The sequence below is a fragment of the Bombina bombina genome, chromosome 6 (genome assembly GCF_027579735.1).
Source record: "Bombina bombina isolate aBomBom1 chromosome 6, aBomBom1.pri, whole genome shotgun sequence".
NCBI lineage: Eukaryota > Metazoa > Chordata > Amphibia > Anura > Bombinatoridae > Bombina > Bombina bombina.
In genome coordinates this window covers 1079748934-1079773079 of record NC_069504.1, presented here as the reverse complement: position 1 = coordinate 1079773079, position 24146 = coordinate 1079748934, and the positions used below count along the sequence as shown (strand labels likewise).

At 41.6% G+C, this 24146-nt stretch overlaps 1 protein-coding gene across 1 annotated transcript in view; it reads right to left on the bottom strand.

Annotated features, from left to right (window-relative positions):
* NUP205 (nucleoporin 205) overlaps positions 1 to 24146 on the bottom strand; it is a 373309-nt gene that overhangs the window by 120866 nt on the left and 228297 nt on the right. Inside the window, exon 28 of the mRNA XM_053719689.1 lies at positions 9988 to 10109. Within this exon, the coding sequence (XP_053575664.1) occupies positions 9988 to 10109 (122 nt within the window). The remainder of the gene's footprint in view (positions 1 to 9987; positions 10110 to 24146) is intronic.

Genomic DNA, 24146 nt, shown 5'->3' with positions numbered 1-24146 from the left:
TGCCGGTTGAAATAAAAACCCCGTATTTTGAAACATCTTCCTCAGAAAAATTTGCATTATTTTATCCATAGGCTCTCTCTAGTAGTATGCTTAGCCAGCGTGGAAATAGCGCCATCCACATTTGGGATGGATCCCCACAAATCTAATTGAGAGACAGGGAATAATAATTTTTTTTTAAAAAAAAAAAGAAGTTGCTACTCTTTCCCATTCATTACTAATAATGTTCGCCGTCTTAACTGGCACAGGAAAAGTCAGAGGGACATTCCTATCTTCATAAACCCTGTCTAATTTAGGGATCTTAGGCTTCTCAGGGAGTGTAGACTCTGGAACCTCTAGAGTAGACAGAACTTCCTTTAATACAAAATGCAGGTGCTCAATTTTAAATCTAAAGAAGGGTACATCCGATGAAGGAGATTTAATAACTGAAGTCTCCGACTCAGAAAGTTCACCCTCTGAAGCTACAGAGGTTAACTCATTCTCGGATAGCTGGGATAAAATAGCTAAATCCGACAAATAACTTAAAGGATTACTTTCTGTTATAATTTTTAAGCTAAACAACTAACATATTAAAGTTAATAAACATTAATTAAAACCTACTGACCTATATTTTCTCCAAAACGAAATTTCATAGTGTTCTAAAAGTTATATCTTTAATTCGCCGATGATGTCACGTTATCCTGCCCACTATTTTCAGCACTGCAAGTTCAAAATACTTAAACCAATAACTTTGTGTTTAAAGCGCCATTTTGAAACCTAGGTATTGTAAACGGATTGGTACAGAGCAAAGGATACCCACGGAGTGGGTTTGGAAAACAATTACATTTGCAGACAAGATTTCTAATATACGGTAGAGATATGATAATGAAATGCTATTGATAAAAAGCGTATTTGGGGTAGTTAGTTAGTAACAGGCATAGAAAATATTTACTTACAGTGGCCATTTAAATTATGCTACACCTGATAATTTTCTTTTCTCCTGACAGAAGAGTCCACAGCTGCATACATTACTTTTGGGAAATAAGAACCTGGCCACCAGGAGGAGGCAAAGACACCCCAGCCAAAGGCTTAAATACCTCCCTCACTTCTCTCATACCCCAGTCATTCTGACAAAGGGAACAAGGAACAGTAGGAGAAATATCAGGGTGAAAAAAGGTGCCAGAAGAACAAAAATTAAAAACTGCCGCCTCATAGATAAAACACGGACGGGGAGCTGTGGACTCTTCCCGTCAGAAGAAATTTTTTTAATCAGGTAAGCATAGTTTAAATTTTTCTTCTAAAATGGGAAGAGTCCACAGCTGCATTCATTACTTTTGGGAAAACAATACCCAAGTTATAGAGGACACTGAATGCAAACAAAAAGGGTGGGAACAGAAGGTGGTCCCTTCAAAAGGCACCACAGCCTGAAAAAACCCAACACCCTACAAAAATTTTTTAACACTTAGAACAAGGGGTTAAAAACCTGAAAGGACCCAGTAACTGCCCATCAGTTAAATAACCCACAAGGTAGAACTAGAGACCACTCAGATCCCTAGATCCATTGAGAAAAAATAAAACCCCCAGGAGCCAAGTCCCGCGGGACTTTCGAGCACCCAAACTAACCCCCGACCCGAAGGAAGAACCTTCAGCTACCCCCACTCAGCTACCCCCAAGGGAAAAAAAACGGAGGACCCAAAGAATCCAAGGCTGACTAAGGAAGAAACAACACGCCTAAAGCGAGGTTGCGAAAGACGACCACCCAGAGGAGGATCAGGAGCTTAGATCAACACTACACCGAAAGGAGCCACGAGAACCCCAAAGGTTTATCCTCAGATCTCTGACAAAACACCCTACGACTTATGGTGCTACAAGCTTCCCCTGTACCCTAGTCTAGCAACACAGTAGCTAAAGTAGACAACATAGGTAGGGAACCTCTTGCAGACAAGGATGGATTATCCTATCAGAGAAAAAAAGGCTAACACATGAAAATACGTAGCCCCCTCTGAACACACAAACTCAGCCTCAAGCCAGCAAAGCTTAGAGAATGTTGTCCCACACCAGCAGCCTATGTAACCAATAGAGGACCGTGACGCCCCACCGAAGGTAGGAACAAGGTCGGAGAGCTGCCACAGTAGGATTTGAACTGTCAACCCTCAGCTATTAGACTGGGAGAGAACCCATAGGCCACTTTAGACCTGTATCAACTGGAGCACAAGTCAAAACTCAACAGAGCAGCTAGATCCCTGAGCCGACCCCCCCCCCCCCCCCCTGAGGTAACAGGCCCAGTTCAAAGAATTGGCAACATTCGAATTAAGAATACAAAATTCTCCCAATTCTCTCAAGGACAAAAACAAAGGGGGGGGGGGGCTGATGGAACGAACCCATGGGAGAACAACTCTGACTGGCATCTAAAATAGCTTGTCAGGGCAAACAGAGTGCTCAGGATCTAGAACACCTACGCAGCGCCCTTCCTAAGAAGGACCACTCCAAAACAAGGGAGATAGGACACTGAACTACAGTGTCCCAGTACCAGAACCCAGCCCCTCTTTCATGCTAGGAGGACAGAAAACCTCGGAGACGAGAAGAGAAGGACCTATGAGGCCTCAAGGAAAGGTATCCCTTCAAAGACCTCCCCAAAGGGAGTCAAACGCAAAGGAACCGCTTCCCCAGCCCTAGACTTGCCGAAGAGAAGGGGAAAATGGTAAAACAATAGATAAAATCCCGACAGCTCATGTGAAAACAACCACCACGAGCCCACATCAAGGTGCAATAGTTGTCGCCTGACAACAACCGTAAATCTCGGCTGAGAGGCAGCAAAACTAGCCCTCAGACAAATACCAACTCGTCCCTGGAGGAACAAGCGGAGGTTACAAACCCCCAGGCATTAACCTTAAACAGCATGGAACACACATTTGAGGTGTAAAGAGCTGCAGCTGGTTTCCCTAGGAACGATCCAGAACTGGATCTGAAAACACAGACTAGGCCATGGCCCTAAGCCAGACCCCCAGGACCCGAAATCAGTCGAAGAATTAACCCCCTGAAGACCATCCAGTGATCTCAGACGGAGGAGAGCACCCAACAAGCACTCTTGTATCCCAATGACCATGAATCATGGTCTTCTCAAAAGAGATATCCAAAGTGACTAAGGAGACATCCTAACAGGACAAGTAAGAGGGCAACCAGTACCTGAAGGTGCCACCTAATTCCGGACCCCTTGCTGAAACTCACAGAGTAAGGTTTCTTAGAGAGTCAAAGCGGACACCCCCTCTATCGAGCATGATGTACAAGGGACAGGCACCAAACCAGTCCGAAGGATGAAGGTTGACAATATCTTTAAAGATCCTTGCAGAATCAGTCTTCCAGAAAACCTGTACCTCACAGGAAACTACATGGGAGCCGCCCAACCCCTGACAGACAAGTCAACCAAGGCAACCTACGAGAGGCGCATGACACTAGCCTCAAAAATTAGACATCCAGAGCTAACAAGAGGGAAAACGAAAGAGCGATATCCAACTTGTACCCCTGACGCCTAGAGGTCATCCAACGGCCAATAAAAAAAAATGGGAATAAAAAAAACCTCAGTCCCCAGGCCAAAGGCCTCTCACGATGAGCCTCAGAAGGGTTCGATCCTGGGAAACCCTAAAGAGTAGCACATGGGGATGTATTCAAACTCCTATCAAGAGCGTAATAAACAGGCATGCTACCACAGGAAAAAAAACCCCTCAAAAGGTAGAAAACCGGGAGGTGGATCCTTGCAAAGCATGGTAGTTATCCCTTAGGCCACTTAAGTCCTGCTAAGCAGCCCTCCATCTTCTAACAAGAAGGCAACAAGAAACCAACAAGTAGCAAAGTGAAAAACTCAGCACCTGACAGGGTAACTAGTATACCAGCACCACATGGATGACATGAACCATAAAGGGACAGCTGGGGTGTCTTTGCCTCCTTCTGGTGTCCAGGTTCTTATTTCCCAAAAGTAATGAATGCAGCTGTGGACTCTTTCCGTTTAAGAAGGAAATTTAGATGACCCAAGGTCAGGAGACCTATGTTTAACCTCTCTCTTGCGCTTGTTAGAGCGAGGTAAGGCACTCGGACACCGCCGATTGTAACTGCGTGATAAAGTCCGCTGGAAAAAAGCCCCCTCCAGATAGAGAATTAGTTGAGCCGCGGGAACTGCATGTGGAGCGGGTAAAATAGAGAGGGTAGTAATTTCTCGGTACCCAGATTCCTGAGAAGTAGACGGCTCAGAAGGGCTAATAGTGCTATGAGTATTAGCAGGCTTGTCTCCCTTCTTAGACTTTAGAACAGTGTTTAGGCAAATGGAACAAAATTGAGCAGGCGGGCAAACTACAGCCGCCTCACAATATAAACAGGAATTATTGATCAGTACAGAAGGAGCGGAACCTTCTAATGTAGTATCAGAGTCCTCCATAGCTTTGTATATACCCACAGAAGGACAATCAAAAAGAACCGCTTTAATTTAAAAAACGGCACCTTAATACTCCCAATGACTGGGGCACTCACCACCTCCTAGACCCAGACAGTCAACAGTGAAACGCTCTTCTCAAGAGTGATGTCTGCAGCAGGATCTTAGGAAATGAAAGAGACCGCACCCGGTCACGTGGTACGTAAGACAGGACTTCACCTGCTATGAAAATGGGCGCCAAGCTATTATGGGCTTAAAAAAACAACAACACATTAAGCAGATATAAATCCCCAAACTGTTCAAATAATCTCCCTGAAGTAGATATTAACCCTTGATCCTGAGGTATAAAGGAGCCACACTGTGACCATGTATAGCGTTTTACAATGTATATATAAAAAACGGTCTTACCCTCCAGAATCCATGCTGTGGAACAGGCACAGCCTCTCAAGTGAGACAGTCTTGCAGCAGCGCTTCTGACATGTACTTGAGTGTGCAGCAGCAAGCAGTGCTCAGAAGCTGTTAGCAACAGTCTGGATGGTTTCGCAGAAAAACTTTCCCTGCATCTCCAGACTCTAACTTTCATCAACACTCTCACTGAGAGGTTGACATGATTACCTAAAACTTCAGTCCTTTCGCGAAGGGAACATACCCATACAGAACTATCCAAATCTTCTGACACTTCTCTGCCACCTCCAATAGTGACGAAAGGCAAAGAATGACTGGAGTAATGAGGAAGTGGGAGGGATATTTAAGCCTTTGGCTGGAATGTCTTTGCCTCCTCCTGGTGGCCAGGTGTTGTATTTCCCAACAGTAAGGAATGAAGTCGTGGACTCTCCCTGCCTTATGGAAGAACAGTGAGGCTGCTTACTGTTAACATACTGTAAGAAGCCTCACTGTTTTTGTTGCGCAAATTGCGTAGCAGTTGCGTTTGCGCAGTTCAACTTCCAGCCCGAGTTCCAAGCACGGGAGCGTGCTGTTATTATCTTACATGGGGCACATGGTGAGGCTCTGATTGGCTGAAATTGCTTCCAGTCAAAGAAGCCTAAGAGAAAATTATTCAGAGAGGCTGCATTGAATTAGATAACGGAGCCTGACAAAAACGCTCAGTATTAAAAGTAGATTTGACATTGGAACAAAATAAACATATCAATATGCTAGTTAGGAGAAGAGTTTTCATACTATGTGAAGTTATGGAAGTGAATTTACCATCACTTTAAGAAATTCTCCTAGAGCCCCAAAAATGACTAGGTGTATATATATATATACATATACATATATATATATATATATATATATATATATATATATATATATATATATATATATATACACATATACATACACACACATATATATATATATATATATATATATATACACATATACACACACACACACACACACACACACACATATGATATATTATAATCGGACAAATAATAAAGCCTCATACCAAAATGAGTCCTCAAGGACAAAGAATGTCACAGACCTCAGGTAAAAATCATCCCAAATAAGAGGGATAAAATACAGTCCCTATACAAAAATAAGATACCATTATCTTGTCCTCTATAAATGTTATCGTATAATAAAAAAATCCTTATATTGAGCCCATATATAAGTAAAATATGGAAGCGTCTTAAGTTACTTAGAAAACTAAGTATAGTGAAAGCGTGTTACATAATACCTATAAACATATAGACAAGGTAAGAAACAAGAAAAAACTTAAGTTAACACTTAAACTACCACTAAATGGTGGTAAACATCAGGCAAAAGGCTTAAATTGATACCATTCCCAGGATTAACCTCTAAACCAGAGGAAAGCATTCTATCTGTGGGGAAGTAGAAAAAAGGATAAAATTATTCTTTCCAGTAAAGAAAGAATAATATCTGCAGAAGCCAAAATTACCTTAAACTGCACATAAGATGGCAGCCATGGCTAAGAAATCACAGATAGTTTCTGTAGGGTACAGAAAAATAAACTGTACTAACATAAAAAAATTAAGATACCTAAAATTCCACCAATATTGGAATTCCTATTAGGTTACCATAAAAAAAATTAAAAGGCTATCCTACTGGCCCTACCCAATAATAAATCAAGTATAAATAAGCAGTACTAGGAAGCAAAACCATAAAACTAATGGTCAAAGGTTCCTAGCCTACTGAGTTATACAATATAGAACAAACTCAACCCAGAGTACATACGATTATGCCGCCACATTGGCAAATTAAACAGACCACTGTACTAGCAATGGACTAATGGCAAGCAATGAGGAAAAATTATCAAAAATCTCCTGTCGCCACTAGATGACGGCAGATTAAAATGTAAAACAATACACATTTTTTATACGGAGCTGTGTAGACTGTGAAAGGAGACCACAAATACACGCCCTAAAAGTGCATGGTCACATGACCCCAAAGGCAAAACACAGCTTAATAAAGTATTAAACAAAATACTCCCAGCTCTCTCCGAAACACTGACACCACAGAGTTAAAATAGAACACCCCCTATTTACAAATCAGCCTAAAGCAGGTGTGGGAGAGCAGGGCTAAAAAGGCTTAAGGCGCGAATGCGATTGCCTGTTATAAACCTATAACCGTACCGGAGAGAAAAGCCGCTGAATAGGACTTGGCTACTATCCTTCGCTCTATTGCGCTCTCTCAGTAATGCAATATGCAGCCATATTCACCACCATATTCTGCTATGCTTACTAGGATACACGAATCACAGGGAACTGCATAGTACTTACAGCGCACGTTTAATCATGCCAAAAACACACAGTAGAGTCCATACACACCGAGTACCTGTTTAGCCCGCTTTACATTGCCAGCTCCAAAATTTCAAGTGAATGTAAATTTTTCAGGTTTGTATAATATAGTTTGGTAGGGAATCATCCGATTAAGCATACCGCCACAATACATTTTTAATATAATCTATGATTTAGTTTTTATGATATATATTTAATATCGATCATTCACTTACCCGCTCCTCCCACTCACTGTTTGCTAGTTTTCCTCCATATTACGTAAACAGCGGTCCCACCCGCTGTTTACGTATCGGCACTGCGCGCTCCCGTGTATATTTTGCATTGCGCATGCGTTACTCCTATATTGCATTCTCTTCATAAACATAGTTGGTGACATAGCTAAAATAAATAAAACGTATATACGGAGCCCTTTCAGATCCACTAATCCTAGCGTTACAATACAGAGGAAATGACAGGACTCGGTATATAATCCTATTGCGACGCCGTGTTTACTTCTATTGCGCATGCGCGAAATGTGCACGAGCTTACAATAGATTAGCTCTGCACCGCAAACGAACGCATGCGCAATAAGGACGTATTACGTCATGGTAAGGGGGTGGGTCCCCCCGTGGTTAGAGCCGTTATTGGCTATTAAGACGTCAATCAAAAAAGGCAGCAACGCAGCGCGAATGCCGGGAGGAGGATGATTTTGCCGAAAATTAATATAAGATTAAGAAAATACAGGTATCCATTAGAAAACGTAAAATTTGATGAATGAAACTCAGGTTATTTTGGGATAACTGTTACACAGCTGTTTAGACAGGAGGCTGACTTTACAATCACTTTCAGTTTTAAAATTTTGCCTCCGCCTAGTGGCGGTTCTGTCGTTATACTCTGTAAAATTAGGGACATTACAGTACTTTATTGTACCGATCCTAAATATGGCTGGAGTCCTCTCCTTCTGACCTAGCATAAATAGGCTGTAGGGGTTTACACAGAATAAGAGTCCCTGACTGCCCAGGAAAACTGAAACTGTGATCGTATGAAAGGAACCCTTAAAGGGACACTGAACCCAAATTTTTTCTTTTGTGATTCAGATAGAGCATGCAATTTTAAGAAACTTTCTAATTTACTCCTATAATCAAATTCTCTTTGTTCTCTTGCTATCTTTATTTGAAAAAGAAGGCATCTAAGCTAAGGAGGCAGCCAATTTTTGGTTTAGCACCCTGGATAGCACTTGTTTATTGGTGGGTGAATTAATCCAGCAATCAGCAGGAACAAACCAGGTTATTCACCAAACATGGGCCGGCATCTAAACTTACATTCTTGCTTTTCAAATAAAGATACCAAGAGAATGAAGAAAATTTGATAATAGGAGTAAATTAGAAAGTTGCTTAAAATTCAATGCTCTATCTGAATCACGAAAGAAAAAATTGGGGTTCAGTGTCCCTTTAATATTAACAAAGGTAGTATTCACAGTCGCCTAAATATCTTGGAAATTCCCATAAAGAAATTTAAAAAGGCAAACCCTTAATACGGGCATTGTCGTCTTCTGTATTTATTAAAGAGACAGCCGCTGAGGGATAATTAAGCCCATGATAAGGTCCCTCAATAACTCTGGATCCCACACACTGAATAGCCTGAGTCCGACCACTAAAAGACTTATAGGTAGGCTATAAGGCAGCATAAATCTTTGTCACCGATTTTCATCAATGTGCCCCGCAGAAAAATATTCCAAACCTGTGGATATAAATATTATACATACATACTCTTCCTGAGGGTAGCAGGACCCACCAGGTCCCTGACTTCCCAGTTCTTCCTCCTTCACTCTGAGAATAAATAATAAGAAAGGACTTACCCTCCAGAGTCTTCTGCTGTGGGGCATTACAGCAGCTGCAGCTCTGTCAGCCTCATCCGGCCGCTGACAGGGAGCTGAATGTAAAAGAAAGAACAGAGTAACCAACCCTGGCTTACTATATACGGGGTAGCAATAATGTTAGAGATAAAGCAAAGACAACTTCGACACTTTCTAACTGCTAACAGCCACCATTACTAAAGAGATTGACAGAAACAGCTAGAACCCAATTCTTGCTTGCAGGGAAAAGTACCTATAAAAGGATTAAATATCTTCAGACACCGACTTTGCACATCCTCCTTTGACAGAGGCAAAGAGAATTACTGGGGATTATGGGTAAGGGAAGTTACACTTAACAGGTTTGCTGGGGTGTTTTTTTGCCTCCTCCTGCTGGCCAGGAGTCAAATATCCCACTAGTAATTGGAATGATGTTGTGGACTCTCCATGTCATAGGAAAGAAACATTATTTAGCATTACACTTGTACATAAATGTTAAGTGCACAAAATTGATCCTTATAAGCTAATATACTACCTAAAATAAAATAATTTGACAATGAACTAACAATATTAAGACACATTATATTGAAAAACTATTAGATTCCTTGTGTGTCAGGCACGTTAAAAAAAATGAATTTGGGTGTAGAAGCTATGGGTTGTCACAAAGGAAATCAGAAACTGTGGCCTTCATGCTGGACTTTTTTGTGACACCACAGACCAAATTTTCCTATCTTTATTATTATTTAAAGTTGTATAGGTTGTAGAGATACAGATTTTAGTAGAGTCAGTGATTTGATGATGTGTGGTGAAACTTGATGAGAAGTCTATTAAAATTGCACCCACTATACAAAAAAAGCCTTAACAGTACTCCGAGAAATTTGTCATAAACAGTAAACAATATGAAACAATACTGCAATCAGATCTGGCAGTTTCAGCATTAAAGAATGGTCTATCACTTATAATTTATGATTGAATAAAAACGGGTCACTTACCCATGAGGATCTGTTTCTGGACGCATATCATACACCTGGCACTGTGCCAGCCTTACAATGACCCCGCATCTAAGTAACTCGAGAGCTCCCTGCTGACTTTTAGCAACCCGTGTTAGGAATGCCTGAGAGAGAGAGAGAGAGAGAGAGATAAACACAAGGAAACTAATTGCTAGTTTTAATTCCTTTCACCTACTACCTCTTTGGTACCATTTTGAATTAAAGGGACAGTATACACCAATTTTCATATAACTGCATGTAATAGGCACTACAATAAAGAATAATATGCAAAGATAATGATCTAAAAATCCAGTATAAAACTTACTTAGAAGCTACCAGTTCAGCTCTGTTGAAAAGGATAGCTGGAACACCCACTTAAAGTGTTTCTATAGCAAAAAGATCAGACCCCCCTTCCCACTTCCTCTGCATATGAAAAGACTCTTTACACAAACAGGAGCAAGCTGGAGTAGGTATACATCAGTATTCTTCTAAAAAAAACTTTGGGGCTTGGTTAGGAGTCTGAAAATCAGCGTAATGTTATTTAAAAAAGGAAATGTATGCTTACCTGATAAATTTATTTATTTTACAATATGACGAGTCCAAGGATTTCATCCTTACTTATGGGATTACGCCTCCTGGTCAGCAGGAAGTGGCAAAGAGCACCACAGCAGAGCTGTATATATAGCTCCTCCCTTCCCTCCCACTCCAGTCATTCGACCGAAGTTAGGAAGAGAAAGGAAAAGCCAAAGGCGCAGAGGTGACTGAAGTTTAACAAAAATAAGTAAATACCCGTCTTAGAAATGACAGGGTGGGCCGTGGACTCGTCATATCGTAAAAGGTAAGCATAAATTTCCTTTTCTTTTACAAGATATGACGAGTCCACGTATTTCATCCTTACTTATGGGATACAATACCAAAGCTATAGGACACGGATGAAAGGGAGGGACAAGACAGGAACCTAAACGTAAGGCACCACTGCTTGAAGCCTCAGATGAAGCAAAAGTATCAAATTTGTAAAAATTGGAAAAGTGTGAAGAGACGACCAAGTTGCAGCCTTGCAAATCTGTTCAACAGAAGCATCGTTTTTAAATGCCCATGAAGAAGCCACAGCCCTAGTGGAATGATCTGTAATTCTTTCAGGAGGCTGCTGGCCAGCAGTCTCATATGCCAGACGGATGATACTCTTCAGCCAAAAAGAAAGAGAGGTAGCCGTAGCTTTCTGGCCTCTACGCTTTCCAGAAAAAACAATAAAGAGGATGATTGACAAAATTCTTTAGTCGCCTGCAAGTAAAACTTCAGGGCACGGACCACGTCCAAGTTATGCAACAAACGCAACTTCTTAGAAGAAGGATTAGGACACAATGAAGGAACAACAATTTACTAATTAATATTCTTATTAGAAAAAACCTTAGGAAGAAAACCAGGTTTAGTACGTAAAACCACCTTATCAGAATGGAAAATAAGATAAGGAGAGTCACATTGTAACGCTGAAAGCTCAGAAACTCTACGAGCAGAAGAAATAGCAACCAAAAATAAAACCTTCCAAGATAACAACTTAATATCTATGGAATGCATGGGTTCAAACGGAACCCCTTGAAGAACATTAAGAACTAAATTCAAACTCCAGGGTGGAGCAATTGGTCTAAACACAGGCTTGATTCTAGTCAGAGCCTGACAAAAAGACTGAACGTCTGGAACATCTGCCCAACGCTTGTGTAGTAAAACCGACAAAGCAGAAATTTGTCCCTTTAAGGAACTTGCTGATAACCCTTTCTCCAATCCTTCTTGGAGAAAAGATAAAATCCTGGGAATCCTAACTCTACTTCATGAGTAGCCCTTGGATTCGCACCAATGAAGATATTTACGCCATATCTTATGGTAGATCTTTCTAGTGACAGGCTTACGTGCCTGAATCAAAGTATCGATGACCAAATCAGAGAACCCCTGCTTAGATAAAATCAAGCGTTCAATCTGCAAGCAGTCAGCTGCAGAGAAATTAAATTCGGATGATGGAAGGGTCCCTGAATGAGAAGGTCCTGCCTCAATGGAAGCTTCCATGGCGGCAGAGAGGACATGTCCACCAGATCGGCATACCAAGTCCTGCGAGGCCACGCAGGTGCAATTAGAATTAGCAAAGCCCTCTCCTGTTTGATCCGTGCAATCACTTGGGGAAGGAGAGCAAACATTGGAAACACATAAGCTAGGTTGAACGACCAAGGCATCTATCAGTTCGGCCTGAGGATCCCTTGACCTGGATCCGTATCTTGGGAGCTTGGCATTCTGACGAGAAGCCATCAGATCCAATTCCGGTCTGCCCCATCTGAGAATCAGGGTGGCAAAGACCTCCGGATGGAGTTCCCACTCCCCCGGATGAAACATCTGTCTGCTTAAAAAGTCTTTTTATAAATAACCCCAGGGAGAACATGCCCCATGGTCAATTCACAACGCTACAATAAAAACGGTCGCTGTGCCACAGACAAAGTACCGTAAACTCCCAGGCGGCTTGTCTTTGTATATAAGAACAGCCGGGAGAACATGCCCCATGTGTGAATAACATAATATCATATGTCACAAACCTCTGTCTCAAAAGCAAGATATAGCAAACTCCCGGTCGGCTTGATTAGTACATAACTGCCGGGAGAACATGCCCCATGTGTACTAACAACAATAATTAACAGTTGCCATGCCAGAGAGTTGAGAAATAAAAACATTTTCTGTCAGTATATTCTCCTAAAGGGACAAGAGAATGCATACCTGGAAAGAGCCCATATAACAGGTAAAGGGCTGCTCAAATATAACGTGACAGGCCAAATCCTTCTAATGTCTTCTGCTATTCTTCAGAAACAAAAATGGCACAAGCTGCCGACAGCAAAGGCAGCACTCAGGCGTGTGAAATCCCACTTCTCACATGGACCTGAAGGATACAAGAAAAATACAGATTTTTTCCCAGATAGGGCAGCAACAGTATATGGGAGGCACAGTGAGAATTATGTCCCACAAGTTCCCATTGCTTTGAAGCCACCAAATTCTTCTCTTTTAGCACTGAAGAGACTGATCTGGTCTAGGCTAAACCCCAGAACAAAGTAGCACACAGTGGCACCACTTTTAAAAATAAAAAACACTTGATTGAAGAATCTATAACACCTCACTCTGCCTCTTCCTATCACTAACTCAGGCAAAGAGAATGACTGGGGTGGGAGGGAAGGGAGGAGATATATATATATATATATATATATATATATATATATATATATATATATATATATATATATATATATACATACACCTCTGCTGTGGTGCTCTTTGCCACTTCCTGCTGACCAGGAGGCGTAATCCCATAAGGATGAAATCCGTGGACTCGTCATATCTTGTAAAAGAAATAAGCAAAACTATACATTTAAAAAAAAAAGAAAAAAAAAGCTGTATAGGCTATATAAATTGATCATCTACAAAAAACATAATTTATGCTTACCTGATAAATTCCTTTCTTCTGTTGTGTGATCAGTCCACGGGTCATCATTACTTCTGGGATATAACTCCTCCCCAACAGGAAATGCAAGAGGATTCACCCAGCAGAGCCGATATAGCTCCTCCCCTCTACGTCAGTCCCAGTCATTCGACCAAGAATCAACGAGAAAGGAGTAACCAAGGGTGAAGTGGTGACTGGAGTATAATTTAAAAGATATTTACCTGCCTTAAAAACAGGGCGGGCCGTGGACTGATCACACAACAGAAGAAAGGAATTTATAAGGTAAGCATAAATTATGTTTTCTTCTGTTATGTGTGATCAGTCCACGGGTCATCATTACTTCTGGGATACCAATACCAAAGCAAAAGTACACGGATGACGGGAGGGATAGGCAGGCTCATTATACAGAAGGAACCACTGCCTGAAGAACCTTTCTCCCAAAAATAGCCTCCGAAGAAGCAAAAATGTCAAATTTGTAAAATTTGGAAAAAGTATGAAGCGAAGACCAAGTTGCAGCCTTGCAAATCTGTTCAACAGAGGCCTCATTCTTAAAGGCCCAAGTGGAAGCCACAGCTCTAGTGGAGTGAGCTGTAATTCTTTCAGGAGGCTGCTGTCCAGCAGTCTCATAGGCTAAACGTATTATGCTACGAAGCCAAAACGAGAGAGAGGTAGTAGAAGCTTTTTGACCTCTCCTCTGTCCAGAATAAACGACAAACAGGGAAGAAGTTTGGCGAAAATCTTTAGTTGCCTGCAAGTAGAACTTGAGGGCACGAACTACATCCAGATTGTGTAGAAGACGTTCCTTCTTTGAAGAAGGATTTGGACACAAGGATGGAACGACAATCTCTTGATTGATATTCCTGTTAGTAACTACCTTAGGTAAGAACCCAGGTTTAGTACGCAGAACTACCTTGTCTGAGTGAAAAATCAGATAAGGAGAATCACAATGTAATGCTGATAACTCAGAGACTCTTCGAGCCGAGGAAATAGCCATTAAAAACAGAACTTTCCAAGATAACAATTTTATATCAATGGAATGAAGGGGTTCAAATGGAACACCTTGTAAAACGTTAAGAACTAAGTTTAAACTCCATGGCGGAGCAACGGCTTTAAACACAGGCTTGATCCTAGCTAAAGCCTGACAAAAGGCCTGGACGTCTGGATTTTCTGACAGACGCCTGTGTAACAAGATGGACAGAGCTGAAATCTGTCCCTTTAATGAACTAGCCGATAAACCCTTTTCTAAACCTTCTTGTAGAAAAGACAATATCCTAGGGATCCTAACCTTACTCCAGGAGTAACGTTTGGATTCGCACCAGTATAGGTATTTACGCCATATTTTATGGTAAATCTTTCTGGTAACAGGCTTCCTAGCCTGGATCAGGGTATCAATAACCGACTCAGAAAAACCACGCTTTGATAAAATCAAGCGTTCAATTTCCAAGCAGTCAGTTTCAGAGAAGTTAGATTTTGATGTTTGAATGGACCCTGTATCAGAAGGTCCTGTCTTAGAGGTAGAGACCAAGGTGGACAGGATGACATGTCCACTAGATCTGCATACCAAGTCCTGCGTGGCCATGCAGGTGCTATTAGAATCACTGATGCTCTCTCCTGTTTGATTTTCGCAATCAATCGAGGAAGCAGCGGGAAGGGTGGAAACACATAAGCCATCCCGAAGTTCCAAGGTGCTGTCAAAGCATCTATCAGAACCGCTCCCGGATCCCTGGATCTGGACCCGTAGTGAGGAAGTTTGGCGTTCTGGCGAGACGCCATGAGATCTATCTCTGGTTTGCCCCAACGTCGAAGTATTTGGGCAAAGATCTCCGGATGAAGTTCCCACTCTCCCGGATGAAAAGTCTGGCGACTCAAGAAATCCGCCTCCCAGTTCTCCACTCCCGGGATGTGGATTGCTGACAGGTGGCAAGAGTGAGACTCTGCCCAGCGAATTATCTTTGATACTTCCATCATTGCTAGGGAGCTTCTTGTCCCTCCCTGATGGTTGATGTAAGCTACAGTCGTGATATTGTCCGACTGAAACCTGATGAACCCCTGAGTTGTTAATTGGGGCCAAGCCAGAAGGGCATTGAGAACTGCCCTCAATTCCAGAATGTTTATTGGAAGGAGACTCTCCTCCTGATTCCATAATCCCTGAGTCTTCAGAGAATTCCAGACAGCGCCCCAACCTAGCAGGCTGGCGTCTGTTGTTACGATTGTCCAGTCTGGCCTGCTGAATGGCATCCCCCTGGACAGGTGTGGCCGATAAAGCCACCATAGAAGAGAATTTCTGGTCTCTTGATTCAGATTCAGGGTAGGGGACAAATCTGAGTAATCCCCATTCCACTGACTTAGCATGCACAATTGCAGCGGTCTGAGGTGTAGGCGTGCAAAAGGTACTATGTCCATTGCCGCTACCATTAAGCCGATCACCTCCATGCATTGAGCTACTGACGGGTGTTGAATGGAATGAAGGACACGGCATGCATCTTGAAGCTTTGTTAACCTGTCTTCTGTCAGGTAAATCTTCATTTCTACAGAATCTATAAGAGTCCCCAAGAATGGAACTCTTGTGAGAGGAAAAAGAGAACTCTTCTTTTCGTTCACTTTCCATCCATGCGACCTTAGAAATGCCAGAACTAACTCTGTATGAGACTTGGCAGTTTGAAAGCTTGAAGCTTGTATTAGAATGTCGTCTAGGTACGGAGCTACCGAAATCCCTCGCGGTCTTAGTACCGCCAGAAGGGCACCCAGAACCTTTGTGAAGATTCTTGGGGCCGTAGCCAATCCGAATGGAAGAGCTACAAACTGGTAGTGCCTGTCTAGGAAGGCAAACCGTAGATACCGTTGATGATCTTTGTGAATCGGTATGTGAAGATAAGCATCTTTTAAATCCACTGTGGTCATGTACTGACCCCTTTGGATCATAGGTAAGATTGTCCGAATAGTTTCCATTTTGAACGATGGAACTCTTAGGAATTTGTTTAGAATCTTTAAATCTAAGATTGGCCTGAAAGTTCCCTCTTTTTTGGAAACCACAAACAGGTTTGAGTAGAACCCTTGTCCTTGTTCCGACCGCGGAACTGGATGGATCACTCCCATTAATAACAGATCTTGTACACAGCGTAGAAACGCTTCTTTCTTTATCTGGTTTGTTGACAACCTTGACAGATGAAATCTCCCTTTTGGGGGAGATAATTTGAAGTCTAGAAGGTATCCCTGAGATATGATCTCCAGCGCCCAGGGATCCTGAACATCTCTTGCCCAGGCCTGGGCGAAGAGAGAAAGTCTGCCCCCCACTAGATCCGGTCCCGGATCGGGGGCTCTCGGTTCATGCTGTCTTTGGGGCAGCAGCAGGTTTCCTGGCCTGTTTGCCCTTATTCCAGGACTGGTTAGGTTTCCAGCCTTGCCTGTAACGAGCAACAGCTCCTTCCTGTTTTGGTGCAGTGGAGGTTGACGCTGCTCCTGTTTTGAAATTCCGAAAGGGACGAAAATTAGACTGTCTAGCCTTAGCTTTGGCTTTGTCTTGAGGTAGGGCGTGGCCCTTACCTCCTGTAATGTCAGCGATAATTTCTTTCAAACCGGGCCCAAATAAAGACTGCCCCTTGAAAGGTATATTAAGTAATTTGGACTTAGAAGTAACATCAGCTGACCAGGATTTTAGCCACAGTGCTCTACGTGCCTGTATGGCGAATCCAGAGTTCTTAGCCGTAAGTTTGGTTAAATGTACTACGGCCTCCGAAATGAATGAATTAGCTAGTTTAAGGACTCTAAGCCTGTCCATAATGTCGTCTAGCGTAGATGAACTAAGGTTCTCTTCCAGAGACTCAATCCAAAATGCTGCCGCAGCCGTAATCGGCGCGATACATGCAAGGGGTTGCAATATAAAACCTTGTTGAACAAACATTTTCTTAAGGTAACCCTCTAATTTTTTATCCATTGGATCTGAAAAAGCACAGCTATCCTCCACCGGGATAGTGGTACGCTTAGCTAAAGTAGAAACTGCTCCCTCCACCTTAGGGACCGTTTGCCATAAGTCCCGAGTGGTGGCGTCTATTGGAAACATCTTTCTAAATATTGGAGGGGGTGAGAACGGCACACCGGGTCTATCCCACTCCTTAGTAACAATTTCAGTTAATCTCTTAGGTATAGGAAAAACGTCAGTACTCGCCGGTACCGCAAAGTATTTATCCAACCTACACAGTTTCTCTGGTATTGCAACGGTGTTACAATCATTGAGAGCTGCTAAGACCTCCCCTAGTAATACACGGAGGTTCTCCAATTTAAATTTAAAATTTGAAATATCTGAATCCAATCTGTTTGGATCAGAACCGTCACCCACAGAATGAAGCTCTCCGTCCTCATGCTCTGCAAGCTGTGACGCAGTATCAGACATGGCCCTAGTATTGTCAGCGCACTCTGTTCTCACCCCAGAGTGATCACGCTTGCCTCTTAGTTCTGGTAATTTAGACAAAACTTCAGTCATAACAGTAGCCATATCATGTAATGTTATCTGTAATGGCCGCCCAGATGTATTAGGCGCCATAATATCACGCACCTCCCGGGCGGGAGATGCAGGTACTGCCGCGTGAGGCGAGTTAGTCGGCATAACTCTCCCCTCGCAGTTTGGTGAAATTTGTTCACATTGTACAGATTGACTTTTATTTAAAGTAGCATCAATACAGTTAGTACATAAATTTCTATTGGGCTCCACCTTGGCATTGGAACAAATGACACAGATATCTTCCTCTGAGTCAGACATGTTTAACACACTAGCAATAACTTGCAACCTGGTTATAATCTTTTTTAGCAAAAACGTACTGTGCCTCAAAGAGGTACTTAAACGATTAAATGACAGTTGAGATAATGAACTGAAAAACAGTTATAGCATCAACTTTAAAATAACACAACTTTTAGCAAAGGTTTTTATTCACAGTCAATATAAAATTCTCACAGCTCTGCTGAGAGAATGTACCTCCCTTCAAAGAAGTTTGAAGACCCCTGAGATCTGACAGTGAACCGGATCATGCAGGAAATATAATAGTAGCTGACTGGAAATTTTTGATGCGTAGCAAAAGAGCGCCAAAAACGGCCCCTCCCTCTCACACACAGCAGTGAGGAGAAACGAAACTGTCACAATTTAAAGCAGACAACTGCCAAGTGGAAAATAATGCCCAAACATTTATTCACTCAGTACCTCAGCAATGTAAACGATTCTACATTCCAGCAAAAACGTTTAACATGATAATATTTATTAAAAGGATTAGTGACCTTTAACAGAGTAGTTCCGGTGAAATACCATTCCCAGAATACTGAAGTGTATACATACATGTCATTATAGCGGTATAGCAGGATTTTCTCATCAATTCCATTCAGAAAATAAAAACTGCTACATACCTCAATGCAGATTCATCTGCCCGCTGTCCCCTGATCTGAAGCCTTTACCTCCCTCAGATGGCCGAGAACAGCAATATGATCTTAACTACTCCGGTTAAAATCATAGTAAAAAACTCTGGTAGATTCTTCTTCAAACTCTGCCAGAGAAGTAATAACACGCTCCGGTGCTATTGTAAAATAACAAACTTTTGATTGAAGTCATAAAAACTAAGTATAATCACCATAGTCCTCTCACACATCCTATCTAGTCGTTGGGTGCAAGAGAATGACTGGGACTGACGTAGAGGGGAGGAGCTATATCGGCTCTGCTGGGTGAATCCTCTTGCATTTCCTGTTGGGGAGGAGTTATATCCCAGAAGTAATGATGACCCGTGGACTGATCACACATAACAGAAGAAACATAATTTATGTAAGAACTTACCTGATAAATTCATTTCTTTCATATTAGCAAGAGCCCATGAGCTAGTGACGTATAGGGGATATACATTCCTACCAGGAGGGGCAAAGTTTCCCAAACCTCAAAATGCCTATAAATACACCCCTCACCACACCCACAATTCAGTTTAACGAATAGCCAAGAAGTGGGGTGATAAGAAAGGAGCGAAAGCATCAAAAATAAGGAATTGGAATAATTGTGCTTTATACAAAAAAATCATAACCACCACAAAAAGGGTGGGCCTCATGGACTCTTGCTAATATGAAAGAAATGAATTTATCAGGTAAGTTCTTACATAAATTATGTTTTCTTTCATGTAATTAGCAAGAGTCCATGAGCTAGTGACGTATGGGATAGCAGATACCCAAGATGTGGAACTTCCACGCAAGAGTCAATAGAGAGGGAGGGATAACATAAAGACAGCCAATTCCGCTGAAAAATAATCCACAACCCAAATCAAAAGTTTTAATCTTAATAATGAAAAAAACTGAAATTATACGCAGAAGAATCAAACTGAAACAGCTGCCTGAAGTACTTTTCTACCAAAAACTGCTTCAGAAGAAGAGAAAACATCAAAATGGTAGAATTTAGTAAAAGTATGCAAAGAAGACCAAGTTGCTGCTTTGCAAATCTGATCAACAGAAGATTGACATACGCCACGGTTGTGACATTGTCTGTCTGAAAACAAATAAACGATTCTCTCTTCAGAAGAGGCCAGAACTGAAGAGCTCTGAAAATCGCACGGAGTTCCAAAATGTTGATTGGTAATCTCGCCTCCTGAGATTCCCAAACCCCCTGCGCTGTCAGAGATCCCCATACAGCTCCCCAACCTGAAAGACTCGCATCTGTTGAGATCACAGTCCAGGTTGGACGAACAAAAGAGGCCCCTTGAATTAGACGATGGTGATTCAACCACCAAGTCAGAGAAGATCGAACATTGGGATTTAAGGATATTATTTGTGATATGTTTGTATAATCCCTGCACCACTGGTTCAGCATACAAATCTGAAGAGGTCTCATGTGAAAACGAGCAAAGGGGATCGCGTCCGATGCAGCAGTCATGAGACCTAGAATTTCCATGCACAAAGCTACCGAAGGGAACGATTGAGACTGAAGGTTTTGACAGGCTGAAACCAATATCAGACGTCTCTTTTCTGTTAGAGACAAAGTCATGGACACTGAATCTATTTGAAAGCCCAAAAAGGTTACCTTTGTCTGAGGAATCAAAGAACTCTTTGGTAAATTGATCCTCCAACCATGTCTTTGAAGAAACGACACAAGTTGATTCGTATGAGATTCTGCAGAATGTAAAGACTGAGCAAGTACCAAGATATCGTCCAAATAAGGAAATACTGCAATACCCTGTTCTCTGATTACAGAGAGAAGGGCACCGAGAACCTTTGAAAAGATCCTTGGAGCTGTTGCTAGGCCAAACGGAAGGGCCACAAACTGGTAATGCTTGTCTAGAAAAGAGAATCTCAGAAACTGATAGTGATCTGGATGAATTGGAATATGAAGATATGCATCCTGTAAATCTATTGTGGACATATAATGCCCTTGCTGAACAAAAGGCAGAATAGTCCTTACAGTTACCATTTTGAATGTTGGAATCCTTACATAACGATTCAATATTTTTAGATCCAGAACTGGTCTGAAGGAATTCTCCTTCTTTGGTACAATGAATAGATTTGAGTAAAACCCCAGACCCCGTTCCAGAACTGGAACTGGCACAATTACCCCAGCCAAATCTAGATCTGAAACACATTTCAGAAATGCCTGAGCCTTTACTGGGTTTACTGGAATGCGAGAGAGAAAAAAATCTTCTCACAGGTGGTCTTACCTTGAAACCTATTCTGTACCCTTGTGAAACAATGTTCTGAATCCAAAGACTGTGAATCGAATTGATCCAAATATCTTTGAAAAATCGTAACCTGCCCCCTACCAGCTGAGCTGGAATGAGGGCCGCACCTTCATGCGGATTTTGGAGCTGGTTTTGACTTTCTAAAAGGCTTGGATTTATTCCAGACTGGAGAAGGTTTCCAAACGGAAACCGTTCCTTTAGGGGAAGGGTCAGGCTTCTGTTCCTTATTCTGACGAAAGAAACGAAAACGATTAGCAGCCCTGAATTTACCTTTAGATTTTTTGTCCTGAGGCAAAAAGGTTCCTTTCCCCCCAGTAACAGTTGAAATAATAGAATCCAACTGTGAACCAAATAATTTATTACCTTGGAAAGAAAGAGAAAGCAAGGTTGACTTTGAAGTCATATCTGCATTCCAAGATTTAAGCCATAAAGCTCTTCTAGCTACAAATAGCTAAAGACATATACCTGACATCTATTCTAATGATATCAAAAATGGCATCACAAATAAAGTTATTAGCATGTTGAAGAAGTTTAACAATGCTATAAGCATTATGGTCTGACACTTGTTGTGCTAAAGCCTCCAACCAAAAAGTGGAAGATGCAGCAACATCAGCCAAAGAAATAGCAGGTCTAAGAAGATTACCTGAACATAAATAAGCTCTCCTTAGAAAGGATTCAAGATTCCTATCTAAAGGATCCTTAAAGGAAGTAGTATCCGCCTTAGGAATAGTAGTACGTTTAGCAAGAGTAGAGATAGCCCCATCAACTTTAGGGATTTTGTCCCAAAATTCTAATCTATCAGATGGCACAGGGTACAATTTCTTAAACCTTTGAGAAGGAGTAAATGAAGTACCCAGACTATTCCATTCCCTAGAAATTACTTCTGAAATAGCATCAGGAACTGGAAAAACTTCTGGAATAACTACATGAGGTTTGAAAACCGAATTTAAACGCTTAGTAGATTTAGTATCAAGAGGACTAGACTCCTCCATATCTAATGCAATTAATACTTCTTTAAGTAAAGAACGAATAAACTCCATCTTAAATAAATATGAAGATTTATCAGTGTCAATATCTGAAGCAGAATCTTCTGAACCAGATAGATCCTCATCAGAAACAGATAAGTCAGAATGATGGCGGTCACTTAAAAATTCATCTGAAATATGAGAAGTTTTAAAAGACCGTTTACGTTTACTGGAAGGAGGAATAACAGACAGAGCCTTCCTAATAGATTTAGAAACAAATTCTTTTACATTAACAGGGACATCCTGAACATTAGATGTTGAAGGAACAACAACAGGTAATGGATTATTACTAATGGAAATACAATCTGCATTAGAAAGTTTATCATGACAGTTATCACAAACTACAGCCGGAGGAACAGATACTAAAAGTTTACAACAAATGCACTTAACTTTGGTAGAACCAGCATCAGGCAGCGTCTTTCCAGAAGTAGATTCTGATCCAGGGTCAGGTTGAGACATCTTGCAATATGTAATAGAAAAAAACAAAATTTATGCTTACCTGATAAATTCATTTCTCCTGTAGTGTTGTCAGTCCACGGGTCATCATTACTTCTGGGATATTATCTCCTCCCCTACAGGAAGTGCAAGAGGATTCACCCAGCAGAGCTGCTATATAGCTCCTCCCCCCTACGTCACCTCCAGTCATTCGACCAAAGGACCAACGAGAAAGGAGAAGCCGAAGGGTGTAGTGGTGACTGGAGTATAATCCAAAATTTTTTTTAGCCTGCCATAAAAAACAGGGCGGGCCGTGGACTGACCACACTACAGGAGAAATGAATTTATCAGGTAAGCATAAATTTTGTTTTCTCCTGTTAAGTGTGGTCAGTCCACGGGTCATCATTACTTCTGGGATACCAATACCAAAGCAAAAGTACACGGATGACGGGAGGGACAGGCAGGCTCTTTATACGGAGGGAACCACTGCCTGAAGAACCTTTCTCCCAAAAACAGCCTCCGAAGAAGCAAAAGTGTCAAATTTGTAAAATTTGGAAAAAGTATGAAGAGAAGACCAAGTTGCAGCCTTGCAAATCTGTTCAACAGAAGCCTCATTCTTAAAGGCCCAAGTGGAAGCCACAGCTCTAGTAGAATGAGCTGTAATTCTTTCAGGAGGCTGCTGTCCAGCAGTCTCATAGGCTAATCGTATTATGCTACGAAGCCAAAAAGAGAGAGAGGTAGCCGAAGCTTTTTGACCTCTCCTCTGACCAGAATAAACGACAAACAGGGAAGACGTTTGACGAAAATCCTTAGTTGCCTGTAGATAAAATTTCAGGGCACGGACTACATCTAGATTGTGTAGCAGACGTTCCTTCTTCGAGGAAGGATTAGGACACAAAGATGGAACAACAATCTCTTGATTGATATTCCTATTAGTGACCACCTTAGGTAGGAACCCAGGTTTAGTACGCAGAACTACCTTGTCTGAATGAAAAATCAGATAAGGAGAATCACAATGTAAAGCAGATAACTCAGAAACTCTTCGAGCCGAGGAAATAGCCATTAAAAACAGAACTTTCCAAGATAATAACTTGATATCAATGGAATGAAGGGGTTCAAACGGAACACCCTGTAAAACATTAAGAACTAAGTTCAAACTCCATGGCGGAGCAATAGTTTTAAACACAGGCTTGATCCTAGCTAAAGCCTGACAAAAAGCTTGAACGTCCGGAACTTCTGACAGACGTTTGTGTAAGAGAATGGACAGAGCTGAAATCTGTCCCTTTAAAGAACTAGCAGATAATCCCTTTTCTAAACCTTCTTGTAGAAAAGACAATATCCTTGGAATCCTAACCTTACTCCATGAGTAACTCTTGGATTCGCACCAATATAAGTATTTACGCCATATTTTATGGTAAATCCTTCTGGTAACAGGCTTCCTAGCCTGTATTAAGGTATCAATAACTGGCTCAGAAAAACCACGTTTTGATAAAATCAAGCGTTCAATTTCCAAGCAGTCAGCTTCAGAGAAGTTAGATTTTGATG